Consider the following 20030-nt stretch of genomic DNA (forward strand, 5'->3'; position numbering starts at 1 on the left):
TTCCATGCAATTATACACACCTAGAAGTGCGTACATTTCAATAACTGGGAAAACATTTGCGCACACAAACACACACACACACACACACACACACACACACACACACACACACACACACACACCAATTTTTGATGAAACTTGATTAAACTGTCCAGCCCACATCATCATCATCATCATCGTCCTCTGCGCTGCAGCCACAGACGTGCTGATGACGTAACCGGAGCGGTGGTGCAGGAAGATGGGGGACGTGGGACGCCGAAACCGCAAAGGCCGTGAAACGGTAAAGCACCGGATTAACACAGCTGCCAGTTCTCACACTCTCGCATGCCACGGCAGTTAATATCTTAATCTGATCGGCGGGATATTGTGATTTTGGAGAATTGTGCGTAAAGGTGCGTCAACAGCGGACAACGAAAGTGTTGCGTAAGATGCATTTTTTTGTCCAAACAATAATTTTATTGCCTTGAATGTGTATGGCGTCGGTTTAATAGTATATAATATATACATAATAAATAAATGTATCCAGGCTGTGACACTGCAGATAGCATTTATATTGTTTAACGGTACATTCCTCGCGTGTTGTTGACATATCGCTGTGATGCTGCTTATTTACATGTAAACTGTACTGAATCCTGAATGGAACATTTGCTGTAGCTAACCCGAGAAGAAGATTGGAGTCAGTATGTTTGTCTCTCTCTGTCAGGTATGATGACAAACAGTCCCAGCCAGTGTGTTGGTACACGGCCTGATCAAAAAGCATGGGGCTCAGGCTCAATGGCAAGGTAAGACAGACCGTGCAACGGGAGGGTGTGGTACTTAGACCCCTTGCCCTTCAGCATCATCATCTTTAGTGTTATTAGTACAAACAAAGACGATTACATCCATGCAGGTATTATTACTGTCATTATTGTTTACCAGTGGTGCAGCAAGTTGTAAAATCCTTAACTAACTAATTAAGTACTGATTAAGTACATTTACTCAAATACTTCAGTACAATTTCAGGATAGGCTACTTCTACTTCACGACTACATTGTAGTGTGTTATAAAGCATTAATTACATGTTTATATTCTGATACATCATAAATAGGGGGATTTAAAGTGTTACCAGTTAATCTGCTGATTAATTTCTTCTTCTTGAGTAATTGTTGAGTTTGTAAAACGTCAGAAGACAGTAGTAAACGCCTGTCACAATTACCCAGAGCCCACAGTGGCATCTTCAGATTGCTTATTCTGTCCAACCAAAGTACAAATGTCCAAATAATTAATTTAATGTCATTTCAGAATAAGAAAATAGACAAATTGTCACACTTGAGAAGCTGGAATCATGAGTTTTATGATTAATTAGTTACCAAAAGAGTTGCCAATCGTTTTTCCAACAGATTGTCTGGCTTCTGTTTTAATTTGATATACTGTTAAGTAGAGTAAATCAATAACAAGGCATCATATCTTATTTCCCTCTGACATATACTGGATATATAAGTATAAAATCTCATAAAACAGAAATACAGACATAAGTATAAAGTACAAGTAAACCACATTTATATTTAAGTGAATTTACTAAATTACATTCCACTGTTTACGCTGCAGGGCCAGCAGAGCCACAGAATGGTGATCTTCTTGGCCATCTTCATCCTTATGACACTCCTCTTCCTGTACGGCTCCAACAATGGCAACGATGCTGTCTACGCTCCCTTCCACGTGGCTACAAATCACCCTCTCAAGAACACAGACCTGAAGAAGTGGGGCGGGAAAGACGGTTATGTGCCATTTTATGGGAACAAGGTACTTAACAGTTTGCACACAAACTCACAAATGTTACAACTGAAACTCCAACAAGCTTTGATGGTGAGATAATCCACATACAGATTACTGTACTGGATGTTACTGTGAGTGAACATGCAGCAGAGGTGAAGTGTTTTGTTACTGCTTAACTAGGGCAAATTTGTATGATGGTAAAAAATGGGGAACTTGTAAGCTGTGTTTGTAAACCAGTACTGAGAACAAAGGAAGTGGGACACCACCAGAAGCTGAAGCTATACTTACTGTCAGTGAAAGGAAACAACCATCCATCACATCAATAAGCACTCGTCTGGTTGTTGTTGCAGTATCAGCTTGTCTTTATCATATCCGGCATTTCTTGTGATTTTAAACTGAGAAGAAAATAACTGCAACTAATGATGAGCCTAGACACTTGTAATCACAATCTGATGTTCAAAGCTTCCATCCAAACACTACAACACACTAGTAGTGTTAATTGGTTTTGGCCTGTTAACTCAAGTATTTAACTCTGCGATCTAAACACGTCATCGGAATTTAGCTCTTAGAAAATGAATACAAAGTGTAGGATGTAAGTGAATCACTCAACCCCACTTACTCAATAATTTCCACTTCACTACTGAAGATGTTTTTTTGTTTTCTGGAGTACTTTCACTTAAAAAAAAGTTTTGTGTTGTCTTTTCTTCTCAGAGTATGACCCTGCACTGTCACAACTGTGCACTGGTGACGAGCTCCAGCCATGTCCTGGGGACTCAAGCAGGAGAAGAGATCGACCATACGGAGTGTGTGATTCGCATGAATGATGCCCCAACGTTGGGGTACGAGACAGATGTAGGGAGCCGGACTTCTCTCAGGGTTGTGGCCCACTCCAGTGTGTTCAGGGTGGTCCGAAGGCCTAATGAGTTCCTGCACCGCACGGACAACAACCCTGTGATTATCTTCTGGGGACCCCCAAACAAGATTGGGAAGGATGCCAAAGGAACTTTGTACAGACTGATCCAGAGAGTCAGCATGACCTACAGTAACTTCTCTTTTTTCAGTATCACATCAAGCAAGATGCGCAGGTTTGACAGTCTCTTTCATAAGGAGACCGGGCGTGATAGGTGAGTATGAAAGGAGGTTGTACAATGTTAATCGCATCTTATCTTGTATGTTTGCACGGTATTGAGTAAATGTCACTTTCATAACCTGTTTTTCCACTTGTTTTGTTTGTTGTTGTTTTTTTTTTATGCACAGACAAAAATCTCATTCATGGTTGAGCACAGGCTGGTTCACAATGGTCATAGCCATTGAGATATGTGATAACATCAAAGTATATGGGATGGTTCCACCCAATCACTGCGGGTGAGTAAAATAATGCCATTAATCACAATCACAATCGACCCATTGGTTGCCACATTATTACAAATCCCAGATGAACTGGCTGTCAAACCAAACAAGTAATAATATTAAACTCTTTTTCCAGGAAAAAACCCGGATCCAAGAAGATGCCCTATCACTACTACAAACCCAGGGGGGTTGATGAATGTGTAACATACATACAGAACGAGGGCAGCCGAAGAGGAAACCACCATCGCTTTATTACAGAGAAGCAGGTGTTTGCACGCTGGGCAAAGCAGTACAACATCACCTTCACTAATCCCAAATGGTCAAAAGACTGAAAACCTCAAAAGAGATCTCTCTGCACTCACAGAAGCCTGAGCCACTACTATGGACTGAATTTCATTGTTAACTTCCTCGATTGAGCCTTTAAATAGCCACATGATGAATGAGTTTTTGAAAAAAAAAAAAAACTATTGTTAGACCACATGACTGAGGAGAAGTATGGGAATGTTTTCCGTTGCAGAAAAATGCTGAAACTTATTTTTGAGAGCTTTCTGAAATACGCTGTGCACCTTCCACGTTGACATGTGGCAGCCGTCTGATAAGTGTTTTTGTAAATAGAAAAGAAAATGAATTTAAAGATGAATTTTTACATGTTTATATAGTTTTGTTATGTATTGAAAATGCACTCATGTTTCCCATGTTGAAGGGGGATATATCAGCAAGTATTCTAAACAGATATGTGACTAAGTGGCCAACAAAATACACTCTATATATCTCTTACTAGTCCATTATACATAGATTATATTCTATTGTAATTGCAGTGACATTCAGCAGATCACTAATTCTATCTATATAGCTTATGTCTTATAGGCAATGTGGCCGGGTACCATTTTTTTATGAAACCAGCTCCTGAATCGATACCAAAAAAGAACTTTCTTTACATCTTTAGCTTGAATATAAGCATTTCTACATATATTTAAAATATAAGCCGAACAAATCATTAAAACAGCATCTGTACATCGACGAATGATTAAATCATTATGTGATTTAAATCAGGAAATAGACTATTAATAAGCTAACACGACTAACAATCTGACCAAGGATTCAATATCTGCTTATGATTTTATGTTTTCATACTTGGTGCTACAGACACATTTCAGAAAGTATTATGGCTTTAAACCCAGCCACGTTAACAGATGTCAATATCATTTGATAACAATGATACATAGGCACCTTAAGTTTGAGGGACTTCATCAGTGAGAAACAATTACACTGCTATTCATACATTAATTACTCATTTGTCAGACATATTCAGATTCCAGAAATGATGTGGTAACAAATGTATTCTAGAGATGTAGACTGTACTTTTCTGTTCATTTCAAACATGAGGACATAACACTAATTTGATGATCGGTACTTCATAACATTTTTGCTGCCCTAGATGTTGACTTTAATGTTTTTGTTTTTGGGATTAGACTGAATTAGACTATGAACATAAAACTGTTGCCTCATAATTTAAACCTTTTTACTAGGGGTGTAACGATTCTCCAGATCCACGGTTCGGTTCAGACCTCCATTTTCTTTTTCTTTTGTGTTCTTTTTTTTGGGGGGGAATAACCTAAATGTTCCACACTGCTGACTTGAATGTGTCTGGGAAGGGGGTCTGCCGTCTCAGGGTTATTATCCATCTTGAGCTAATTAAACTAACCTAAATTTTACTGCAGGCGTGATGATTGGACCAAAACAGTCCCGTGACACGCAGCTGGAAGACAATAATGTAATGTAATGTGTAATATTGACAAAATATACAGCCTGACCTGACTTTAAGTACAATAATTTTATGGTTTACATGTTGTGGTGTTGTGAAATGAAAAATGAGTTTTGTTGGGGGGGGGGGGGGGGGGGCACATGAGATCGTGGATGTTTCTGTTGCGGGATTGTTACACCCCTACGTTTTTTTTGTTTTTTTTTACCTCAATGGCATTCCAGCGCATGCAGCTTCAGTTCAAATGCATCATGGTTGTGTTGTGTGTCAGTATGTTGCTCGTAGGACTGCACGATTAAGCTAAAAGTAAAACTGTAACTTTAATATAGAAACACGATGCCAGGAAGGGTGCAAGTTCTTCAACTATATTGCCTTTGCAAGGAATTAATCCGTTCTCGTAGATATATCCATCTGCAGGAGAGGCTCTTCTCACGACGCACGCAATGTGCTTGATTTGTTGTTTACTTTCGATCTATTGGTCAGTGATGAACAGGAAAAAAATATACATGAACTGCACTGACTGTTGTGCCACTTTATTGACATTAAATTGCCTGCTAAATTTATTGAGATATTAGCCTGAAAAACTGATCAGGAAACTGTATGTGAAGCCTCTCCACAGAAACACAGTCCTACAAATAAGCCAGTAGAATTCTGCAGGCCCGGACCAGACCTGGCGTTAAAGTGAAATCTGTCCAGCTTCGTGAACTGAAAAATGAAATGCTAATGTAAAAGGAGTTGATGCATGCAGCATGCATTGCAACTGGAATGTGATTGCATCTAGAAGATGATCAGACAGCTGTAAAGGCCTGCAGACCTGTAGAAACTTCCAACTTTCAGATGTTGCTAAAAAGCACATAGGTCACTGTCTCTTCATTAAAACTAAATGTGTTTGACCTTTTCACTCAGAAGCCTGAAGCTGACTCTGGTGCTTATTGATGAAAGTTCAGTGCCATTTGTTTGCCCATGTTGTTTGTCTGAACATTGTTTTTCATGAAATGCTCTGTACTGTTTAAAACCAATTATATGTTGAGAAAAAAACAATACAAATCAGTAAAAACATGGGGATAGTTGTATATTTAAATATGTACAATTTGTTGGATCCTTTAGAAACAAAACCACAGAACAAGTAAATAACACAGAGAGAAATCTGACAGGTATCTAGCATTGACAGAACTCAGTGCCCTGATGTGATGTGATATTTGAGATCGTGGCTGTTTTAAAGTATACAATGCTAAAAGGTCAAATTATTGAAAATGAACAACTTCACAGTAAATACCAGTTGCATGATAAAACGTCCATCAGCATGTCTTTGTTTACTTTCCTCCACCACTAATTCTTTAATGAAGTATTGGAAACATCTGAAAAGGCAGCTGTGATCTTCTCTCTCAGCCCTGCCATGGAAATTAAAATGGCCTCCTGTACAAAAGGGAAAGAGTAAATAATTAAACGAATACACTGTCACACTCTGGTGAGCAGAACAGGTGAAGCCAAAGTACAGCTCGTGTAGCATTTGCTTATGGTGCAAAGAGTGGACATGTAAACTTAAAGCTTAGTTTAGCAAATATATGCATCCTCACCTCTGTGCGAATGGTCCTGCTGCCCTGACCGGGGCATGTGTTGAGGTAAAGGTCAAATAAAGCGCTGGGGTCAGTCACATCTAGGTTTTGGTCAGCATCCACACTGGCCTCTAATCCCTGAAGACCTCCAAAAACGACCAGAAGATGCCTAAAAAGTGGAAGAAGTCAAGGTTTAACACAATTGTAAAATACCATTAATGATATAAAAAGACTAGGAGAATATAGCAATGCTAGCGGCTCTGTGAGACTGTACCTAGGCACAGTGCTGCTCCTAGCTAAATGCCAACATGCTCAAGTTAAAATTTTGACCTGATGATGGTGCTAGAGGAAAAGTTAAGGGATTACCAAAGTTATTACAATTCATCCTGAGAGGTGAGAGGTGAACGACCCGACCAACACTGCCACCCCTAGAGCCACACTGCTACCACAGCTAATAAAAGCGTTCCGTCCGACTCCCCCTCCAGTCTTAACTGGCTCTGAACCTACTTGAATGGCGACATTGTGGATTGGTCCATGCTGCTGCCTCTCTCTGAGGTGCCGATAGTCAGATCGTATCCTTCTTTATATGGACTTTCTGTGAAAACTGCACCTGCATAAATAAAAACCAGCAGCAATAAGGATAAAGCGGTCAATGCAGGGCTCAAGTGTCATGCTGGATTCAGCTCTTCACCCTCCAAGACACTGCAAATTCATTTGAAGCGCATGTTTGAGTAATAGGAGTTTATTAAGAGAACGGGAAACCTACTGAGACAAGATGCCAGGCGGACGCTGTAACCCCAGTAGAGACCTCCTTCAGTCCTGGGCACATGAGGAGCCACCACCACACCCTGGTATATTTTGCTCTCTGAGGGTGATGGACAGACAAATGGACATAACACACTCAGTTGATGTGCAGCATCTTGAGCATAATGAGCACAGTAGAACTAAAGCCAGGAATCATCAAACAGGACACAGTCTGGTGGACAACACTACCTTGATTCTGCGCCTTGTTGAGCTGAACTGTGACTCGAAGTCCAGACTGCAGCTGTTTATCGATACGAACATCCTGTGGGAGCAGATGGACATAGTTCAGTCTTGTATGCCAAATAGTCAATTAATGGCAAATGGCAAAAATTCACTGGTTCCTGCCTCTGAATTGTGAATATTTTCTGCTTTTCTTTGTCTTCTATTACAGTAAGTTTGATATATTCGTTTTTCTCACATCAAAAAATAAATCAATAAATCCAGAGAATACCTCGAAGATTAATTGCTGATGAAAATAGTCATTGGTTGCAGCGCTACAGTCTATATTCACATGTAAATGCCAACAGTCCACATCAGCAGATGGCAGTAACCTCTGAAGACATGCCCACCTTTCTCATCCCACAGTTGACTAATGAGCCTTTTCCTTGTTTGCTCGGTCTGTCGAGGATGATTCCTTCCCGGTATTCTGACTCCTCATCTATCCTCATGTGGTGAGGACTGTCTAAAGGGTTAAGCAAACCTGGTGGAAAAAAGGCCAGCGACTTGTGAACAATTGTCTTCTGTTGCCTTCATTTCTAAGCCTGTTTATAGCCGATATTAAACCTTTACATAGATTTAGTATTCAAATAATTGTAAAAGTGCACCCTCTGTATTCATTTATACATTTACTACAGAAACAATTGTCTTTATGACTCTTCTGTAGGTAGAAACACAAATAACAAATTTGTTCTGATGTAGTAGTGTTCTTGTTGTTCTATGGACATTATTTTACAGCAAATACAAGCCTACAACATATTGAGAAGATACACCAACAACAATGAAAATGGCGGCTGAATTTACATAGATTTTCTCAGAGAAGGAAGTAAAACATAGATCAAGTTTTATTTCAAAGTAAACATACGTTCTGTAAGTCAGAGGTGATACTTTAAAACTGTCAAAACTCTGTGACTTGCACTTAAATGGTATCAATACATCAAATGTCATCATGTTCTTAAGTTTTCTACAGTATCAGATGTAAAAGTAATGTATGTGGAGGAAATCTGTAAATTACCTGCGTACTGTAAATCTTGATGTTTTGGGAAAAACCACTTGCGCAGGTACCTGGTGGAGAAGCAAAGATGTAACCCTAATCTGGTAACATTGGCTGCTATTGGTGGTCTGATTATAATATGCTCAAACTTACTGTGGACATTCAAGATACTGAAGTATTCTGGCAAGCTGAATACAGGCATGCCCTTTCTTCCCGACACCTTTAAATTCTCCTTCAACACTCCTGTGGGACAAAGTCACGAAGCAGAAACTTTTTTTTTTTTTAATTTGCTTTGTGATAGTTTAAAGGTGTGGTAACCAATAAGTCGCACATCTGTGTTTACTTACTTGACATCCTCCCCTTGTTCATCAAACACAACGATCTCATCGACACAGAACACGACACAGGCTCGAGCGATCTGTCCAGCCAGGTATGTACGAAGTTCAGTGGACTGAGCGTTGTCCAGGACAGAGCCTGGCAGGGCCACGCTCACCGTGTACGCCCGACCTACGAGATACAGATCACATGTTACAGCTGTTCTCTGTTATACAGGCTGACAACGACATATGGAATGATGATAGTTACCTTTTTTGTCCTGGCTTTGTTCAAGTTTTGCTTTCTCTGCGGCCTCTTGCTGTTTCTGATTGTCCAACTGTTTAATCAGCTTGGCCTCTTTCCTTTGCTTCTTGGTTTCCTTTACTGTTGTTGAGGAAGAGTCATTGATGCCAGTGAGCAAATTAGATGCATCTAGAAAGACTGGTGATCCAAATTGATGGTCTAAGGAAGTGGTTTAGAAACTTTTTTTGGGCTTGCGATTTCTTAAAACAAGACCAGATCTATTTGTGACCCCATGTGAGTTTTAGACTTGAAACAATTAGTCGGTTAGTTGATTGTCACTTTTCAAAAAAATATATACATAGTTCCGGTGTGTGAGTTGTGAGGACTTGTTGCTTTGGTCTTTGTCTTGTGTGATAGTAAACTGAATATATTTAGGTTTTGGACTGTGGGTCCGGCAAAACAAGCAAAGGGAAACCCTCATGTTGTCTTTACAATATCTTTCACCATGTCTGACATTTCACAGACCAAACGATTTGTCAAGAAAACGAGAAGTTGATTTACAAATGACAAGAAATTCTACTTTAATCCTGTGGCTAAAACTTAATATGAAATACTTAGATGTTGGTGTCACTTTGAAATAATCTAAATCTATATATTCACTCTCGAACAAAGACACTTAAAAACTTTAATTTAGTGTTTGAGTTTATAAAAGAACGCGCTGTAACTTCACTATGAAAGCACCTTGGCTGACAGACATGCAGCTGAAAGCTATCAGCTACATGCAGCTGTGTTTTTACTCACTTTCTGCTTTTCTTTTCTTCCAGTCCACCCTCTCCTCGGGCTGTAAAAACACAGGGAACACGTTATAGGCGGCGTAGAAAACAGAATGATGTTATTTTAATGATAAACACAAGAGTAATATTACCTGAGAGGACACTATTTTGGGTCTCTTCGCTGCTACACCGGTAGACATTTTTACACACACCAACACGTGAAGATTATTTACTTCCGGGTCGTCATCCCCTTTTCAGAATAAATGTCTGTTAGTCCTGCATAATCAAAGAAAAGGCCTGAAGTTTTATTAATTGAACAGCTGTGATTTTTCTTACCACAACCAGTACTTCATTGAGGTATTGGCCTATAAATACTTTTCCAAGGCCCAAGAATATATATAAGTTTCAACTTAAAAACAGGCAATGGGCATTTCTGCTGGAATCTGGATCAAATTCAACACTACAGACTTGGCTTACCTTAAATTTTATTTTATTTATGGTGATAATTTACTACTAGGGAATATTTTTTTCATCCTCCTTTTCCTTGTTCTGAAAGCAGAAAAGGAATAAGACATATCTTGAGTGTAAATTTAAATGTTTAGGTTGTTAAATGCACATAATAATAGTGTAAAAGCCTAAAAATAATACAACTGAAGGTGTGGATTTTTAAAAATCTTTATTTAACTTTTACTTGGATACATGACAAAAACATCTACAATTACTAAGAAACAGAATATTGAAAAATATTTTATGTACACTTTGCTGCTGCTTGAAATCCTTGCACAGAAACATTTATTTTGTTTATTTTGTTTGTTTTTCAAACCCTGAGCACACACATAAACTGAATATGACTCAATTTAACCCAGATATCCAAAATGAGTTTAACTAGGCTGTTGAAATCATATTGGACAGAAAATGCATGACTACGTGCTCTACATCTTTGGCTAGTTTACTTTCTGTAGCTCCATTTTCTCAAGATGTCCTCTGCTGCATCCAGGGTGGAGTCCTCCTTTCAGACAAAACCAGTGAGTGAGAAGAACTGACAAAAAGCAACACAAAAGTAGATTAGTTATGATGTAATGTAACTTTGTTTACCTTGACGAAACAGGACCGGATGTATTTGTCAAAGTCCTTTCTGTGCTCTGGACTGTAGAATGCAGAGACGGGGATCGTTGCTAACCCCTGCAGAACACAAGCCAAATTACATAGAAAGAAGTTAATGACAATAAATAAAAACAGGGCATTCTAAATATATCAGCATACAACATAAATCATACAACTCTTATAATATTGCTTTCATTTTAGCATCTTTCATTAAATTCTATAAAATCTTCACTACATTTTTAGTTACTACCTTCTCTTTAATTAGCCATTTAACAAATCTGAAGTCATATGGTTCATCATTAGTGCTCTGGTCACTGAGGCCAATCTCTGTTAAAAAATAAAGTTAAAGTTAGTCAGTAGTGTCCAGACTCAAAGACAAAAAATTAGTCAAATTAGATGCCAAATAACCACAGAGATGGACAATGACCACAAAGAAACTCAAAACAAGTAAATACAGACACAAAACAACCATAAATAGATGTGAATCAACTACAAAGAGATGCAAAACAGTTAAGTATAGATGCAAAACAGCCACAAACAGATGCAAAATGACCACATATAGAGTCTCTTTCAATCTGTGGATCTTGCTCTGTGGGGGATGGGGGGCCTTTTACATGTCTGTGGCCAGGGGCACATTGTCTCATAATTTGTCAATGGCTCTGATGTGTTATTGTATGCAGGTACAAACAAGATTTTTTAAATTTATTTATGTATTTATTTTTACTGATTTATTAAATGATATGAGAAAATTTTATTTGTAGTCATATTGGTTAATCAAGCACCTTTACAAGCCCTCCTACTGAACCTGCTCCTCAGTATAATGATGTGGGATTAGGTTGCTGCAATACTAAGAAATTCAAATTTTAATCTCAAATCTATCTATAAATGAGACACCTCTTTGACTACATGTTTAAACTGCTGTTATGCAGACGACTGTAATATACACATTTCCCTTACAAGGAAAACACAGTGTCAATAAACAGATAAGAGTAACACTGAATAACAGAACATGTGGACTCTTTATTAAAACTTTTTGCTCAGTTTGATTCAGGACAAATATCTCAGCAGGTAAAATGTGTCACACAGGCAGAAGAACATCATTTAACTTAAAAATAAATCACTTCAACTTTCCATTAAAATAACTGAAAAATTATAGTTATAATACGGAAAATATTTACTTTACAATCTTCAGCATACAATCATTGCACGGGATCATTAACAAGGAGTTTTCACGATTGTAGAATTAGGACAGAAAGTGGATGATGTGTTTGTGTACTTTACAGTACACACACTCAGAAACACCGAATATGGCTGAATATTTAACTAAGGAAGCAGACTAGGCCAGCTTGAATAGCTTGGTGAAATTTGGATGGACGAGTAGCCCTTCACATCATGGACGGCTTTACTGCCCGGGACTCCACTTTCTCAAGATGTCCTCTGCTGCGTCCAGCGTGGAGTCCTCCTGTGAGCACAGAAACAGTGCGTGAGAAAGGCTGACGAGGAGCAACAGAGTGAGACAGGAGAAGGTCTGGATGACTTTCATTTCAATTAATTAGGTTGAATTTACCTTGACGAAACAGAACCGGATGTATTTGTCAAACTCCTTGCTGTGCTCTGGACTGTAGAATGCAGAGACGGGGATCGTTGCTAAACCCTGCAGAGAAAAAGACAAATTATATAGTAAAGAGTCAGAAAAATTAGGATATGCTTAATACATCACCATACAGCAAAATTAAATGTTGCACAAAAACACTAATCCAATCACTTTTTCTTTTCTTTAACAGAAAACGCATCATGCAGTCGTCGTAAATCCTTACCTTCTCTTTAATTAGCCATTTAACGAATCTGAAATCATAGGGTTCATCCTTAGTGCTCGGGTCATTCAGATCCAGCTCTGGTAAAACAAGAAAGCTGAGGTGAATATTCATTAGAGTAGAAGCAATAAACTGACACGATGATTTTAAGCAATGATGGATGCAACCAGTTCAGATGTTTGTTCGTCACTCACTGACAGAGGAGATGTCAGCGATCAGGAAATAACCTCCCTCTGGCATGATGGGCTGCAAACCCACACTCTCCAGACACGAGGCCAGCTTCTTCCTCTTGTGGTGCAGCATCGCAGGCAGCTGCTGGAAGTAGCTGTCTGGACTCCCAAACATCTGGTACTCTCTCTCAAAGCCGTGAGCCACTGCCTCCTGTTACACACAGGATGGGATGGTTCAGTGGAAACTCTGAGTGTCTGGGAAACTAACCTGCTCGCTGGCAGGTTTTCTTCAACAAACACTCGAGTTTCTCTCTGTCTTCTCCCTCCTCCCCTGAAGAAGCTGTTTGACACAGCGCTTCATTTCCTCATTCATACTGTCAGCGTCAAAGTGCAGATCATTCATTTAAACAAGTTTATGTTGGGAGAAGATTAAAATCCAGATTGGACATTAAGAACTCTCTTTACTAACATTATACCTCAGTTAGGATCAATCAGTGATCAGTGTGAGTTCAGAGACAGCGACCTCTCACATTCAAATATTACACATGGTTGCCTCATCCTCAGCTCAGTGTGCAGGTTTTTATTGCAACAACACTGTCTAAAATGTTCAAATGTTACCTGAGCAGCTGTTGCACAGTGGTAAACGCTGTTCTGATGGATGGTTTTCATGTGTTTGATGATATGTCCGGAGCTGATCGCCCAGCCAACCTGACAAGACAATACGAGACATCAGAAATCAGAAAAATAAAGCAGATCACATGACTTTGTTGACCACAACATCTGTGCATTACCTTCCAGCCAGTAGCACTAAAGGTCTTTCCAGCGCTGCCAACAGTGATGGTTCGCTCCCACATGCCTGGAAGACTGGCTGTCAGCAACACAGCAAAAACAAAACAAAACAAGCGATAATTAATAATTTCACTCTGTGATTTTAAGCATTTTGCTGAACTCTAGCTTTACACTATCTCACCTATCTTTACATGCTTGGCTCCGTCGTAAGTCAGCCACTCGTACACCTCGTCACTGATGCACAGCATGTCGTGTTTGATGCACAGATCAGCGATCATTTGCAGCTCTTCCGTCTTGTAAACCTGTAATATTGATATATATGTTCGTTTATGAGCAAGGCCACAAAAAAAATCCCTCTGTTGAACATTTTGCACACAGGACTGCACAAAAACAGCCTTCACACAGATTTTATCTGTTGTTGTGCCAAATATGAGCACAACAAAGCTCTCCTCTCAGCAGACTGGGTGCATTACCCAAAGTTGAGAGCGAACAGTCAATACCTGACCTTTCCTAATGGGTTGTTGGGAGTGTTGATAACAATGGCTTTTGTGCGTGGAGTGATTTTACTGGCCAGCTCCTCAGCAGAGAGAACCCAGTCTCCACTTGACAGGATGGTGCCACCGACTTTCTATAATTAACGAAAGAAAAGAGAAAAATACTTCAAGGTAAATGTAAAAATTTAAGTCATCGAAGACAAAGGTGAGATTGCTAAAAGAAGGTTCACAGCTCTTTTATATTTTTTGTCATGTGTAAACCACCCACCGGCCTCAGAGGCACATACACTGCCTTTCCTCCAGCCATCGTCACCATCGGCTGGTAACAGTCAAAGAACGGCTCGACAATTATGACCTGAAAGACAAATGTCTGTTGTTTGATTTTCTTCTTTCAAAAAATAACCACATGTAAAGTTACTGCGTGTAGCACCTTTAGACACACTGTGTAATGGCATTAATTTTCTTCAATTCTTACTATTTTTTAACCTGTGCTAAGCACCATGTAGAGGAGTTCTAATATGCACACTTTATTCAAATTTATGCAAATATCTTCTGAATTTGCTGCTTTTACATTTTCCTAACTGCTGTTGGACTGTAAAACATTTTGACTCTGACTTGTGTTAATTTTCCATACCTCATCACCTTCATCAACCAGAGCCTGAAATGTGCAGAAGAGAGCCTGATAAGCTCCAACTGTGACCAGGATGTCGTCAAGAGGATCGATCTCATGTCCCACAATCCTACTGAAGAATTTAGCCAGATTTTTTACAAGAAGCGGGTGGCCCTGAGGAAATGTGAAAACAACATTAAAACATGAGGTGTTGTTCTGCATCCATTTGTCCCTTTAATACCTGATAAAAATGACTGAAATCATTATAACATGAATTCAAAATAAGCTTATCTGATATTCACATACAAGTCTCCCCATGTGTGCAATTACACTTACAAAAGCTCGGGTATACTGGTGCATTGTGGGTCCTCCACTCACAGCTTTACAAAAAGCCTCCTGGATAAACGGAGGAGGGGAGAAGTCAGGAAATCCCTGTCCGAGGTTCACTGGTTTGTAGTCTGCTGCCAGTTGTGTGAATTCAACCCTGTTGGTGCAAAACAGCTGCTCAGAAAATGTATCTGTCATTATCACATATATATACGTTTAACGTTTTGGAAATTTAAAAAAAAAAGAAGAAATAACAGCAGTATAAAACATCACTGGGAAACAAGCAAAACAGAGAATGATAAAATATAATCTGATTACTTGGTATTAAAAAGACCTATTTTTGTCTCTTGTTGCAGTCTGTGGCACTAATGCTGCCTTCAAGAAGAAATGTGATATTTTTATCATTTAAATGTGTAGTAACCCGCGCTCTGTACCACCCCCATGCTCCACCAATCAGATAGTTATATTAAGGACTGGACACTTGAATGCAACATTAGAACTACTGACGGACTCGACCTTAAGGGTAATAAACTACTAGAGAACAAGCACAACGTGTTCACCTGGAAATAAACAGTCTTGGCAAACACATGAAGTGGTTAATCTTCTGCCAGGAAACCATTAGCTTTTGGACTCAATTTAATCCCAGATTTATATAACCTAAACAAACTCCTGGGTAAATTGGGTGTCAATCATGATGCAATATTATCACTTACCAAACGTTTTTATCGACCCCGTCTGTCCTGCGCGCATGAAGTCGTCCTGCCATGATTATCTGTGATGAAAGCAGCTCTTTTTAAAGTTCGCCGTATGATGCAGTTGTAAAGTGTCTCTTCAGTGTTTCAAAGCAGTACTCACCTGATGATGATTTCTGATTGAACTCTGACGAATTACAGTCAAACTAGCGGCCAGGTTTCTGATTATTCCCATCAATGGAAGATCATACCGTGGGACAGGAGCGCACAGGTTTATATCACCGCAGAAGAATCCCCGCAGGACAGATGACGGTGTACTACAAATGTTTACAGACGTGTTGTTCAGCCCTGATGAGCAACACTCCTGAGGCAAGTAGATGTTAACTAACGAGAGAAAGTGAGAGACGAGTCAGGTCTCGTGCCTCCCCTCCGACCTCCTTATGTTTTCATTTCTACTTCCTGCCTGGTGGGCGGGGCGAGATATTCAAATTGGAAACAGCGACACGGTCAACACTTATGGTCAACACGGACAAACACGCACACAAACACACGCACACAAAACCAGCTCACACACTAACTACAGTGTGATATATAATAAGTAATCAAATCACTGCTGGCGTTTAAAGGAGCAGTTCTTCATCTTCGGGAAAGAACTGTATTTGTTTTCCGACAGTAGTCATCGTCCATTTTTTAGTCTTTTCTTCTTTTTGTGTTTTTTGTGTCTTTGTATCTCCATTTTCAGTTTTTCTTGTAGTTGTTTAATTTCTGTAGTTGTCTTGTGTCTTTGTGGTAATTCTGTAACTCTTTGAAGTAATCTTTACTTTCTTGTGGTTTTATTAAATGTCTTTATTGTGCCTCTTTGTTTGGTGCTTGTTTGCAGTGGGTTCGTGTGTCTTGATTTACCAACAATAAATGGTAAGTCACTTCAAACGGAGGCTCTTGTCCCTGTGCTGGTAACTTTTTGTTGATAGTACTTTTGTACTTTTACTTCACTATGATTATAACTGTAGGGTAAACTGTAAAGGTTGAGTACTTTTACATAAGAAAATGATTTGAATACACTGGATTTTGTTAGCTTTGGACTGAGCCAGGCTAGCTGTTTCCAGTCTTTATACTAAGTTAATCAAGTTAACCAGTTGCTTGCTGTACGTTGACTTCATAGAACAGGGATGTGAATAAACGTATCCTGCAAAATATCGAACTATTCCTTCAAAAGACACAAACCTCAGTTTGATATCTTGGGAGACAAACAGAAATCCAACAAATTCAACAGAAACTTTCATTCATCTTCTTCACAACAAAGGATAATATTTTATTGATCATAACACATATTATACCTTGACAAGAAAGAAGGTACAATATGTGCACCAGCTGTAGCGCTTTCATATCTTTTAATAAATCACACTACGATAAAAAGATACTGATTTACTTTTTTAGACTTTGTGTATGTCTTATGATAAAACACCACAGACTCCTACACTGCTTTTTTCAAGTCCTCAGGCAGCACTCTGCCTTTCTTCCGCGCCCTGTCCTTCTTCTTCTCTGTTTTGACTTGTTTGCGTTTCTGGATGTTCTTCCGCCTCTTGTCTTGCCGGTGCTGCATTTTCTCTAAGATGTTCTCGCTACGCTTGTCCCAGTTCTTCTTCCTCTGAGCGCGGCCCTTCTCCTTCTTCTTCAGCGAGGCACGCAGCATGTCCTCGTCATCCTTGATTTTGATGCCCTCTGCTTTATAAAGCAGGTTGGTCCATTTCATCTTCTCCTCCATCTCACGGGCCTTCCCCTCGTCTTTCTCCCTCAGCTCTTCCAGCTTTGCTTTGCGAGCCTCAACGCGGGTGAGCAGCTGCTTGTAGTTCTTCCCTGTCAGCGGTGTTAACTGGCCCTTGATGCCCTGTTTCTTGTTCTTCTTTTTCTGCATTTCATTTAAATAACACTCATCTACCATCTCCACCTTGTTGAAGATAATAGCCGTTTTATTTCTTTTGTTTTCAGCAGGGGCAGGCTGTTCCTGCTCTTCCTGTTTTATCTCCGGCAGCTGCTCCTCACCACTTTTTTCTTCTAGCTGCTTCATCCGAAACTCTTTCCTCTTCCTCTTCTTGCGTTCGCGTTCCAGCTTTCGTTTTGCTCGCTTGGCCTGGACTGCTTCTGATAATGTATCCTTTGGAGCTCCCTGATAAAAGACATGCACAATCTGATTAGTGTCTAACAAACAATAAATCATGTAATTTTCAGTTTTATAATTCAGTCAGAAGTCAGTCATATTGAAAAAAACTGCACCAACTCTAAACCTGAATGGATGGAAATGGAGACGTGAACATGCACATGATCAATAATGAATTCTGGCCAAAATCCTGAGATCTTCTTATTAGTGTCTCAGGTGTCTGGTGTATCAAATATCTGCTTTACCAACCAAGTCAAACCTTTGCAGCTGAGGCCTGTAACTGCACAAGAACAGCTATATTTCTGGAGCAAGCAAAGAATAACTTATGGCCTTAGCTTCAAACTGACAATATAATAAAAACATCAGTACTATGCTGCATATTATGCATTAAACGTTTCCTTTACTGTGTTTGATGTTGCGTGTGATTGTACTTGTTTCTTCTCAGCATCAGAAAAAGAGCACAGTTTTAGAGGCAAACATTTTTCAACATTCAAATGGCACCTTTCAGCCAACATTGATTGTTCTGCTGGTTTTAAAACAGTTCCAATGGAGGAGACAGTGGGCGGAGTTTACCGCATCAGTACAATTGACATAATGTGATGTTGCTAATGGAGAGTATAATTCAACCTCCATGTGTCTCTCAGTCAGAGCTTTTAAAATGTGCATACCTGCCCTCTGGACTCTTCGATTTTTTCATGAAGCCTCTTGCGTAGAATATCTACTGTTGAGAAGTTGGACTGTGCATTAACTCCTTTAAAAAAAAAGAGAGAGAAGAATAAAATGTGACTGTAGGAAATGTAAATATAAAGTTAAAAACACACACAGATTAGAGCTTTAATGAACTTTGATGCACATTGCTGAGTTTCTGCACCTTTAGGTGTCGGCGTTGCAGATCCATTTACGCTCTCAGCTTTGGAGCCTTTTGGTTTTGCTGTGACTGGAGTTTTCTGTGCTGCTGGAGAGGGTGAGGGCTTCTGTTGGGCTTTAGGTGTCTTCTCATTGGTGGCCCTTTCTTTGAAATGTTTCTTTTTACACTTTTTCTTCTTCTTTGGGGGACCGGTGTCACTTTTCCCCTTGAAGTGGGCTACACACAGACAAAACAAACACACGTATCGTGTAAATGGAAAGATAAATGTTTTAAATGTTAACATCTGATTAATTAAAAATGTCTGTCACAATTTCCTAGAGCCCAAGGCAATGTCCTAAAATGTCTTTTGTCCCACCCGTCAATACCCCAAAGATATCCACTTATGATATTAAACACATAAAAGCCTGAAGTTATTACATGTAAGAGGCAGAAAATTAAATGATTGACTGTGATAAATCAAAAATCAAAATGGTTGCCGACTACTTTTCTGAAGAAGTTGTTAATTTATCAGCTCTATTTCTAATATTTGTGTCTTGAATACAAACGATGTATCAGGAAACTGTTTTTACTTTTACAGTGTAGCGCCTCATTTGATCAGCTGCAGTAACAGCAAGTGATTTGATGACAGTTTTAGACGCTTTTCTACATCCACAAACACATGATGTACACACCATTTTCTCATTTGCAGCACAGAAAAGATCTACTTATTGTGATAATAGGGTGTAAATCAACCTTACCAAACGGTCTCTTCTTTGGCTCCTGGTCCCGTTGAGAAAACACTTTACTTGCGAGTTTCTGAATGTACGAGTCCTTGGAGGCGAGATCCATGTCAACAAATGAACCGAGCTGTCGGATTTAATCCAGCTAAAACACACACGTGAAGACAGGAGTTTACTGTTCAAAAAATATCAACACATTTCTATACACACGTGGGTCAAAAACAGCGGGGCGGAGCGTCAACGAACCGGAAGTAGTAACATCAGAAACAGTCCCCCTCTGATCGGAAACATGTCAGTTACTCAACTGGCAATTTAGGATTGCAAATACATCTTGCACGTCTCTTCGTGCACTTACGGTACGGGTGCTGGAAGCGGCCAAAATTGATGTGAAAAGACTGAATGAAAAAATGTTTGTACACTCAGTCAAACGGTTATTAATGTGAACATTATAATGAACCAGAAAGTGCAGCTTCTGAAGAAATCGCAGACATTTTCCAAAAGGAAGTCAGCACTTAAA

General features: G+C 39.4%; 4 protein-coding genes across 6 annotated transcripts; 1 reads left to right on the forward strand and 3 right to left on the reverse strand.

Annotated features, from left to right (window-relative positions):
- Positions 1 to 212: 212 nt before the first annotated feature.
- st6galnac6 (ST6 N-acetylgalactosaminide alpha-2,6-sialyltransferase 6) lies at positions 213 to 4981 on the forward strand. Of its 3 annotated transcripts, none has more exons than XM_022766434.1 (6): positions 213 to 280; positions 704 to 782; positions 1588 to 1782; positions 2467 to 2879; positions 3013 to 3120; positions 3242 to 4981. In XM_022766434.1, exons 2-6 carry the CDS (start codon positions 759 to 761, stop codon positions 3435 to 3437), a joined length of 936 nt encoding a protein of 311 aa, XP_022622155.1. In that variant the 5' UTR covers positions 213 to 280; positions 704 to 758; the 3' UTR covers positions 3438 to 4981. The 3 variants fall into 3 exon arrangements, with proteins under 3 accessions (XP_022622155.1, XP_022622154.1, XP_022622156.1); XM_022766433.1 differs by having other exon boundaries at positions 238 to 423; XM_022766435.1 differs by having other exon boundaries at positions 238 to 392.
- Positions 4982 to 5918: 937 nt separating this feature from the next.
- Positions 5919 to 9975, reverse strand: spout1 (SPOUT domain containing methyltransferase 1). The gene is made up of 12 exons (XM_022766436.1): positions 9921 to 9975; positions 9797 to 9836; positions 9023 to 9136; positions 8785 to 8944; positions 8591 to 8680; positions 8459 to 8508; positions 7797 to 7927; positions 7417 to 7489; positions 7190 to 7288; positions 6931 to 7033; positions 6445 to 6592; positions 5919 to 6283 (listed from the first exon to the last, which is right to left on the reverse strand). Exons 1-12 carry the CDS (start codon positions 9966 to 9968, stop codon positions 6197 to 6199), a joined length of 1143 nt encoding a protein of 380 aa, XP_022622157.1. The 5' UTR covers positions 9969 to 9975; the 3' UTR covers positions 5919 to 6196.
- Positions 9976 to 11872: 1897 nt separating this feature from the next.
- On the reverse strand, positions 11873 to 16211 carry kyat1 (kynurenine aminotransferase 1). The gene is made up of 13 exons (XM_022766437.1): positions 15932 to 16211; positions 15790 to 15848; positions 15086 to 15233; positions 14774 to 14923; positions 14408 to 14494; positions 14151 to 14273; positions 13827 to 13947; positions 13648 to 13724; positions 13475 to 13564; positions 12881 to 13067; positions 12690 to 12766; positions 12440 to 12526; positions 11873 to 12334 (listed from the first exon to the last, which is right to left on the reverse strand). The coding sequence occupies exons 1-13, from the start codon at positions 16001 to 16003 to the stop codon at positions 12275 to 12277; spliced, it is 1338 nt and encodes a 445-aa protein (XP_022622158.1). The 5' UTR covers positions 16004 to 16211; the 3' UTR covers positions 11873 to 12274.
- An 848-nt stretch (positions 16212 to 17059) lies between these two features.
- On the reverse strand, positions 17060 to 19742 carry surf6 (surfeit 6). The gene is made up of 4 exons (XM_022766455.1): positions 19532 to 19742; positions 18798 to 19010; positions 18595 to 18677; positions 17060 to 17935 (listed from the first exon to the last, which is right to left on the reverse strand). Exons 1-4 carry the CDS (start codon positions 19620 to 19622, stop codon positions 17243 to 17245), a joined length of 1080 nt encoding a protein of 359 aa, XP_022622176.1. The 5' UTR covers positions 19623 to 19742; the 3' UTR covers positions 17060 to 17242.
- Positions 19743 to 20030: the final 288 nt, after the last annotated feature.

Source organism: Seriola dumerili, unplaced genomic scaffold, assembly GCF_002260705.1.
Source record: "Seriola dumerili isolate Sdu_G_001 unplaced genomic scaffold, Sdu_1.0 BDQW01000853.1, whole genome shotgun sequence".
NCBI classification, from domain to species: Eukaryota; Metazoa; Chordata; class Actinopteri; order Carangiformes; family Carangidae; genus Seriola; species Seriola dumerili.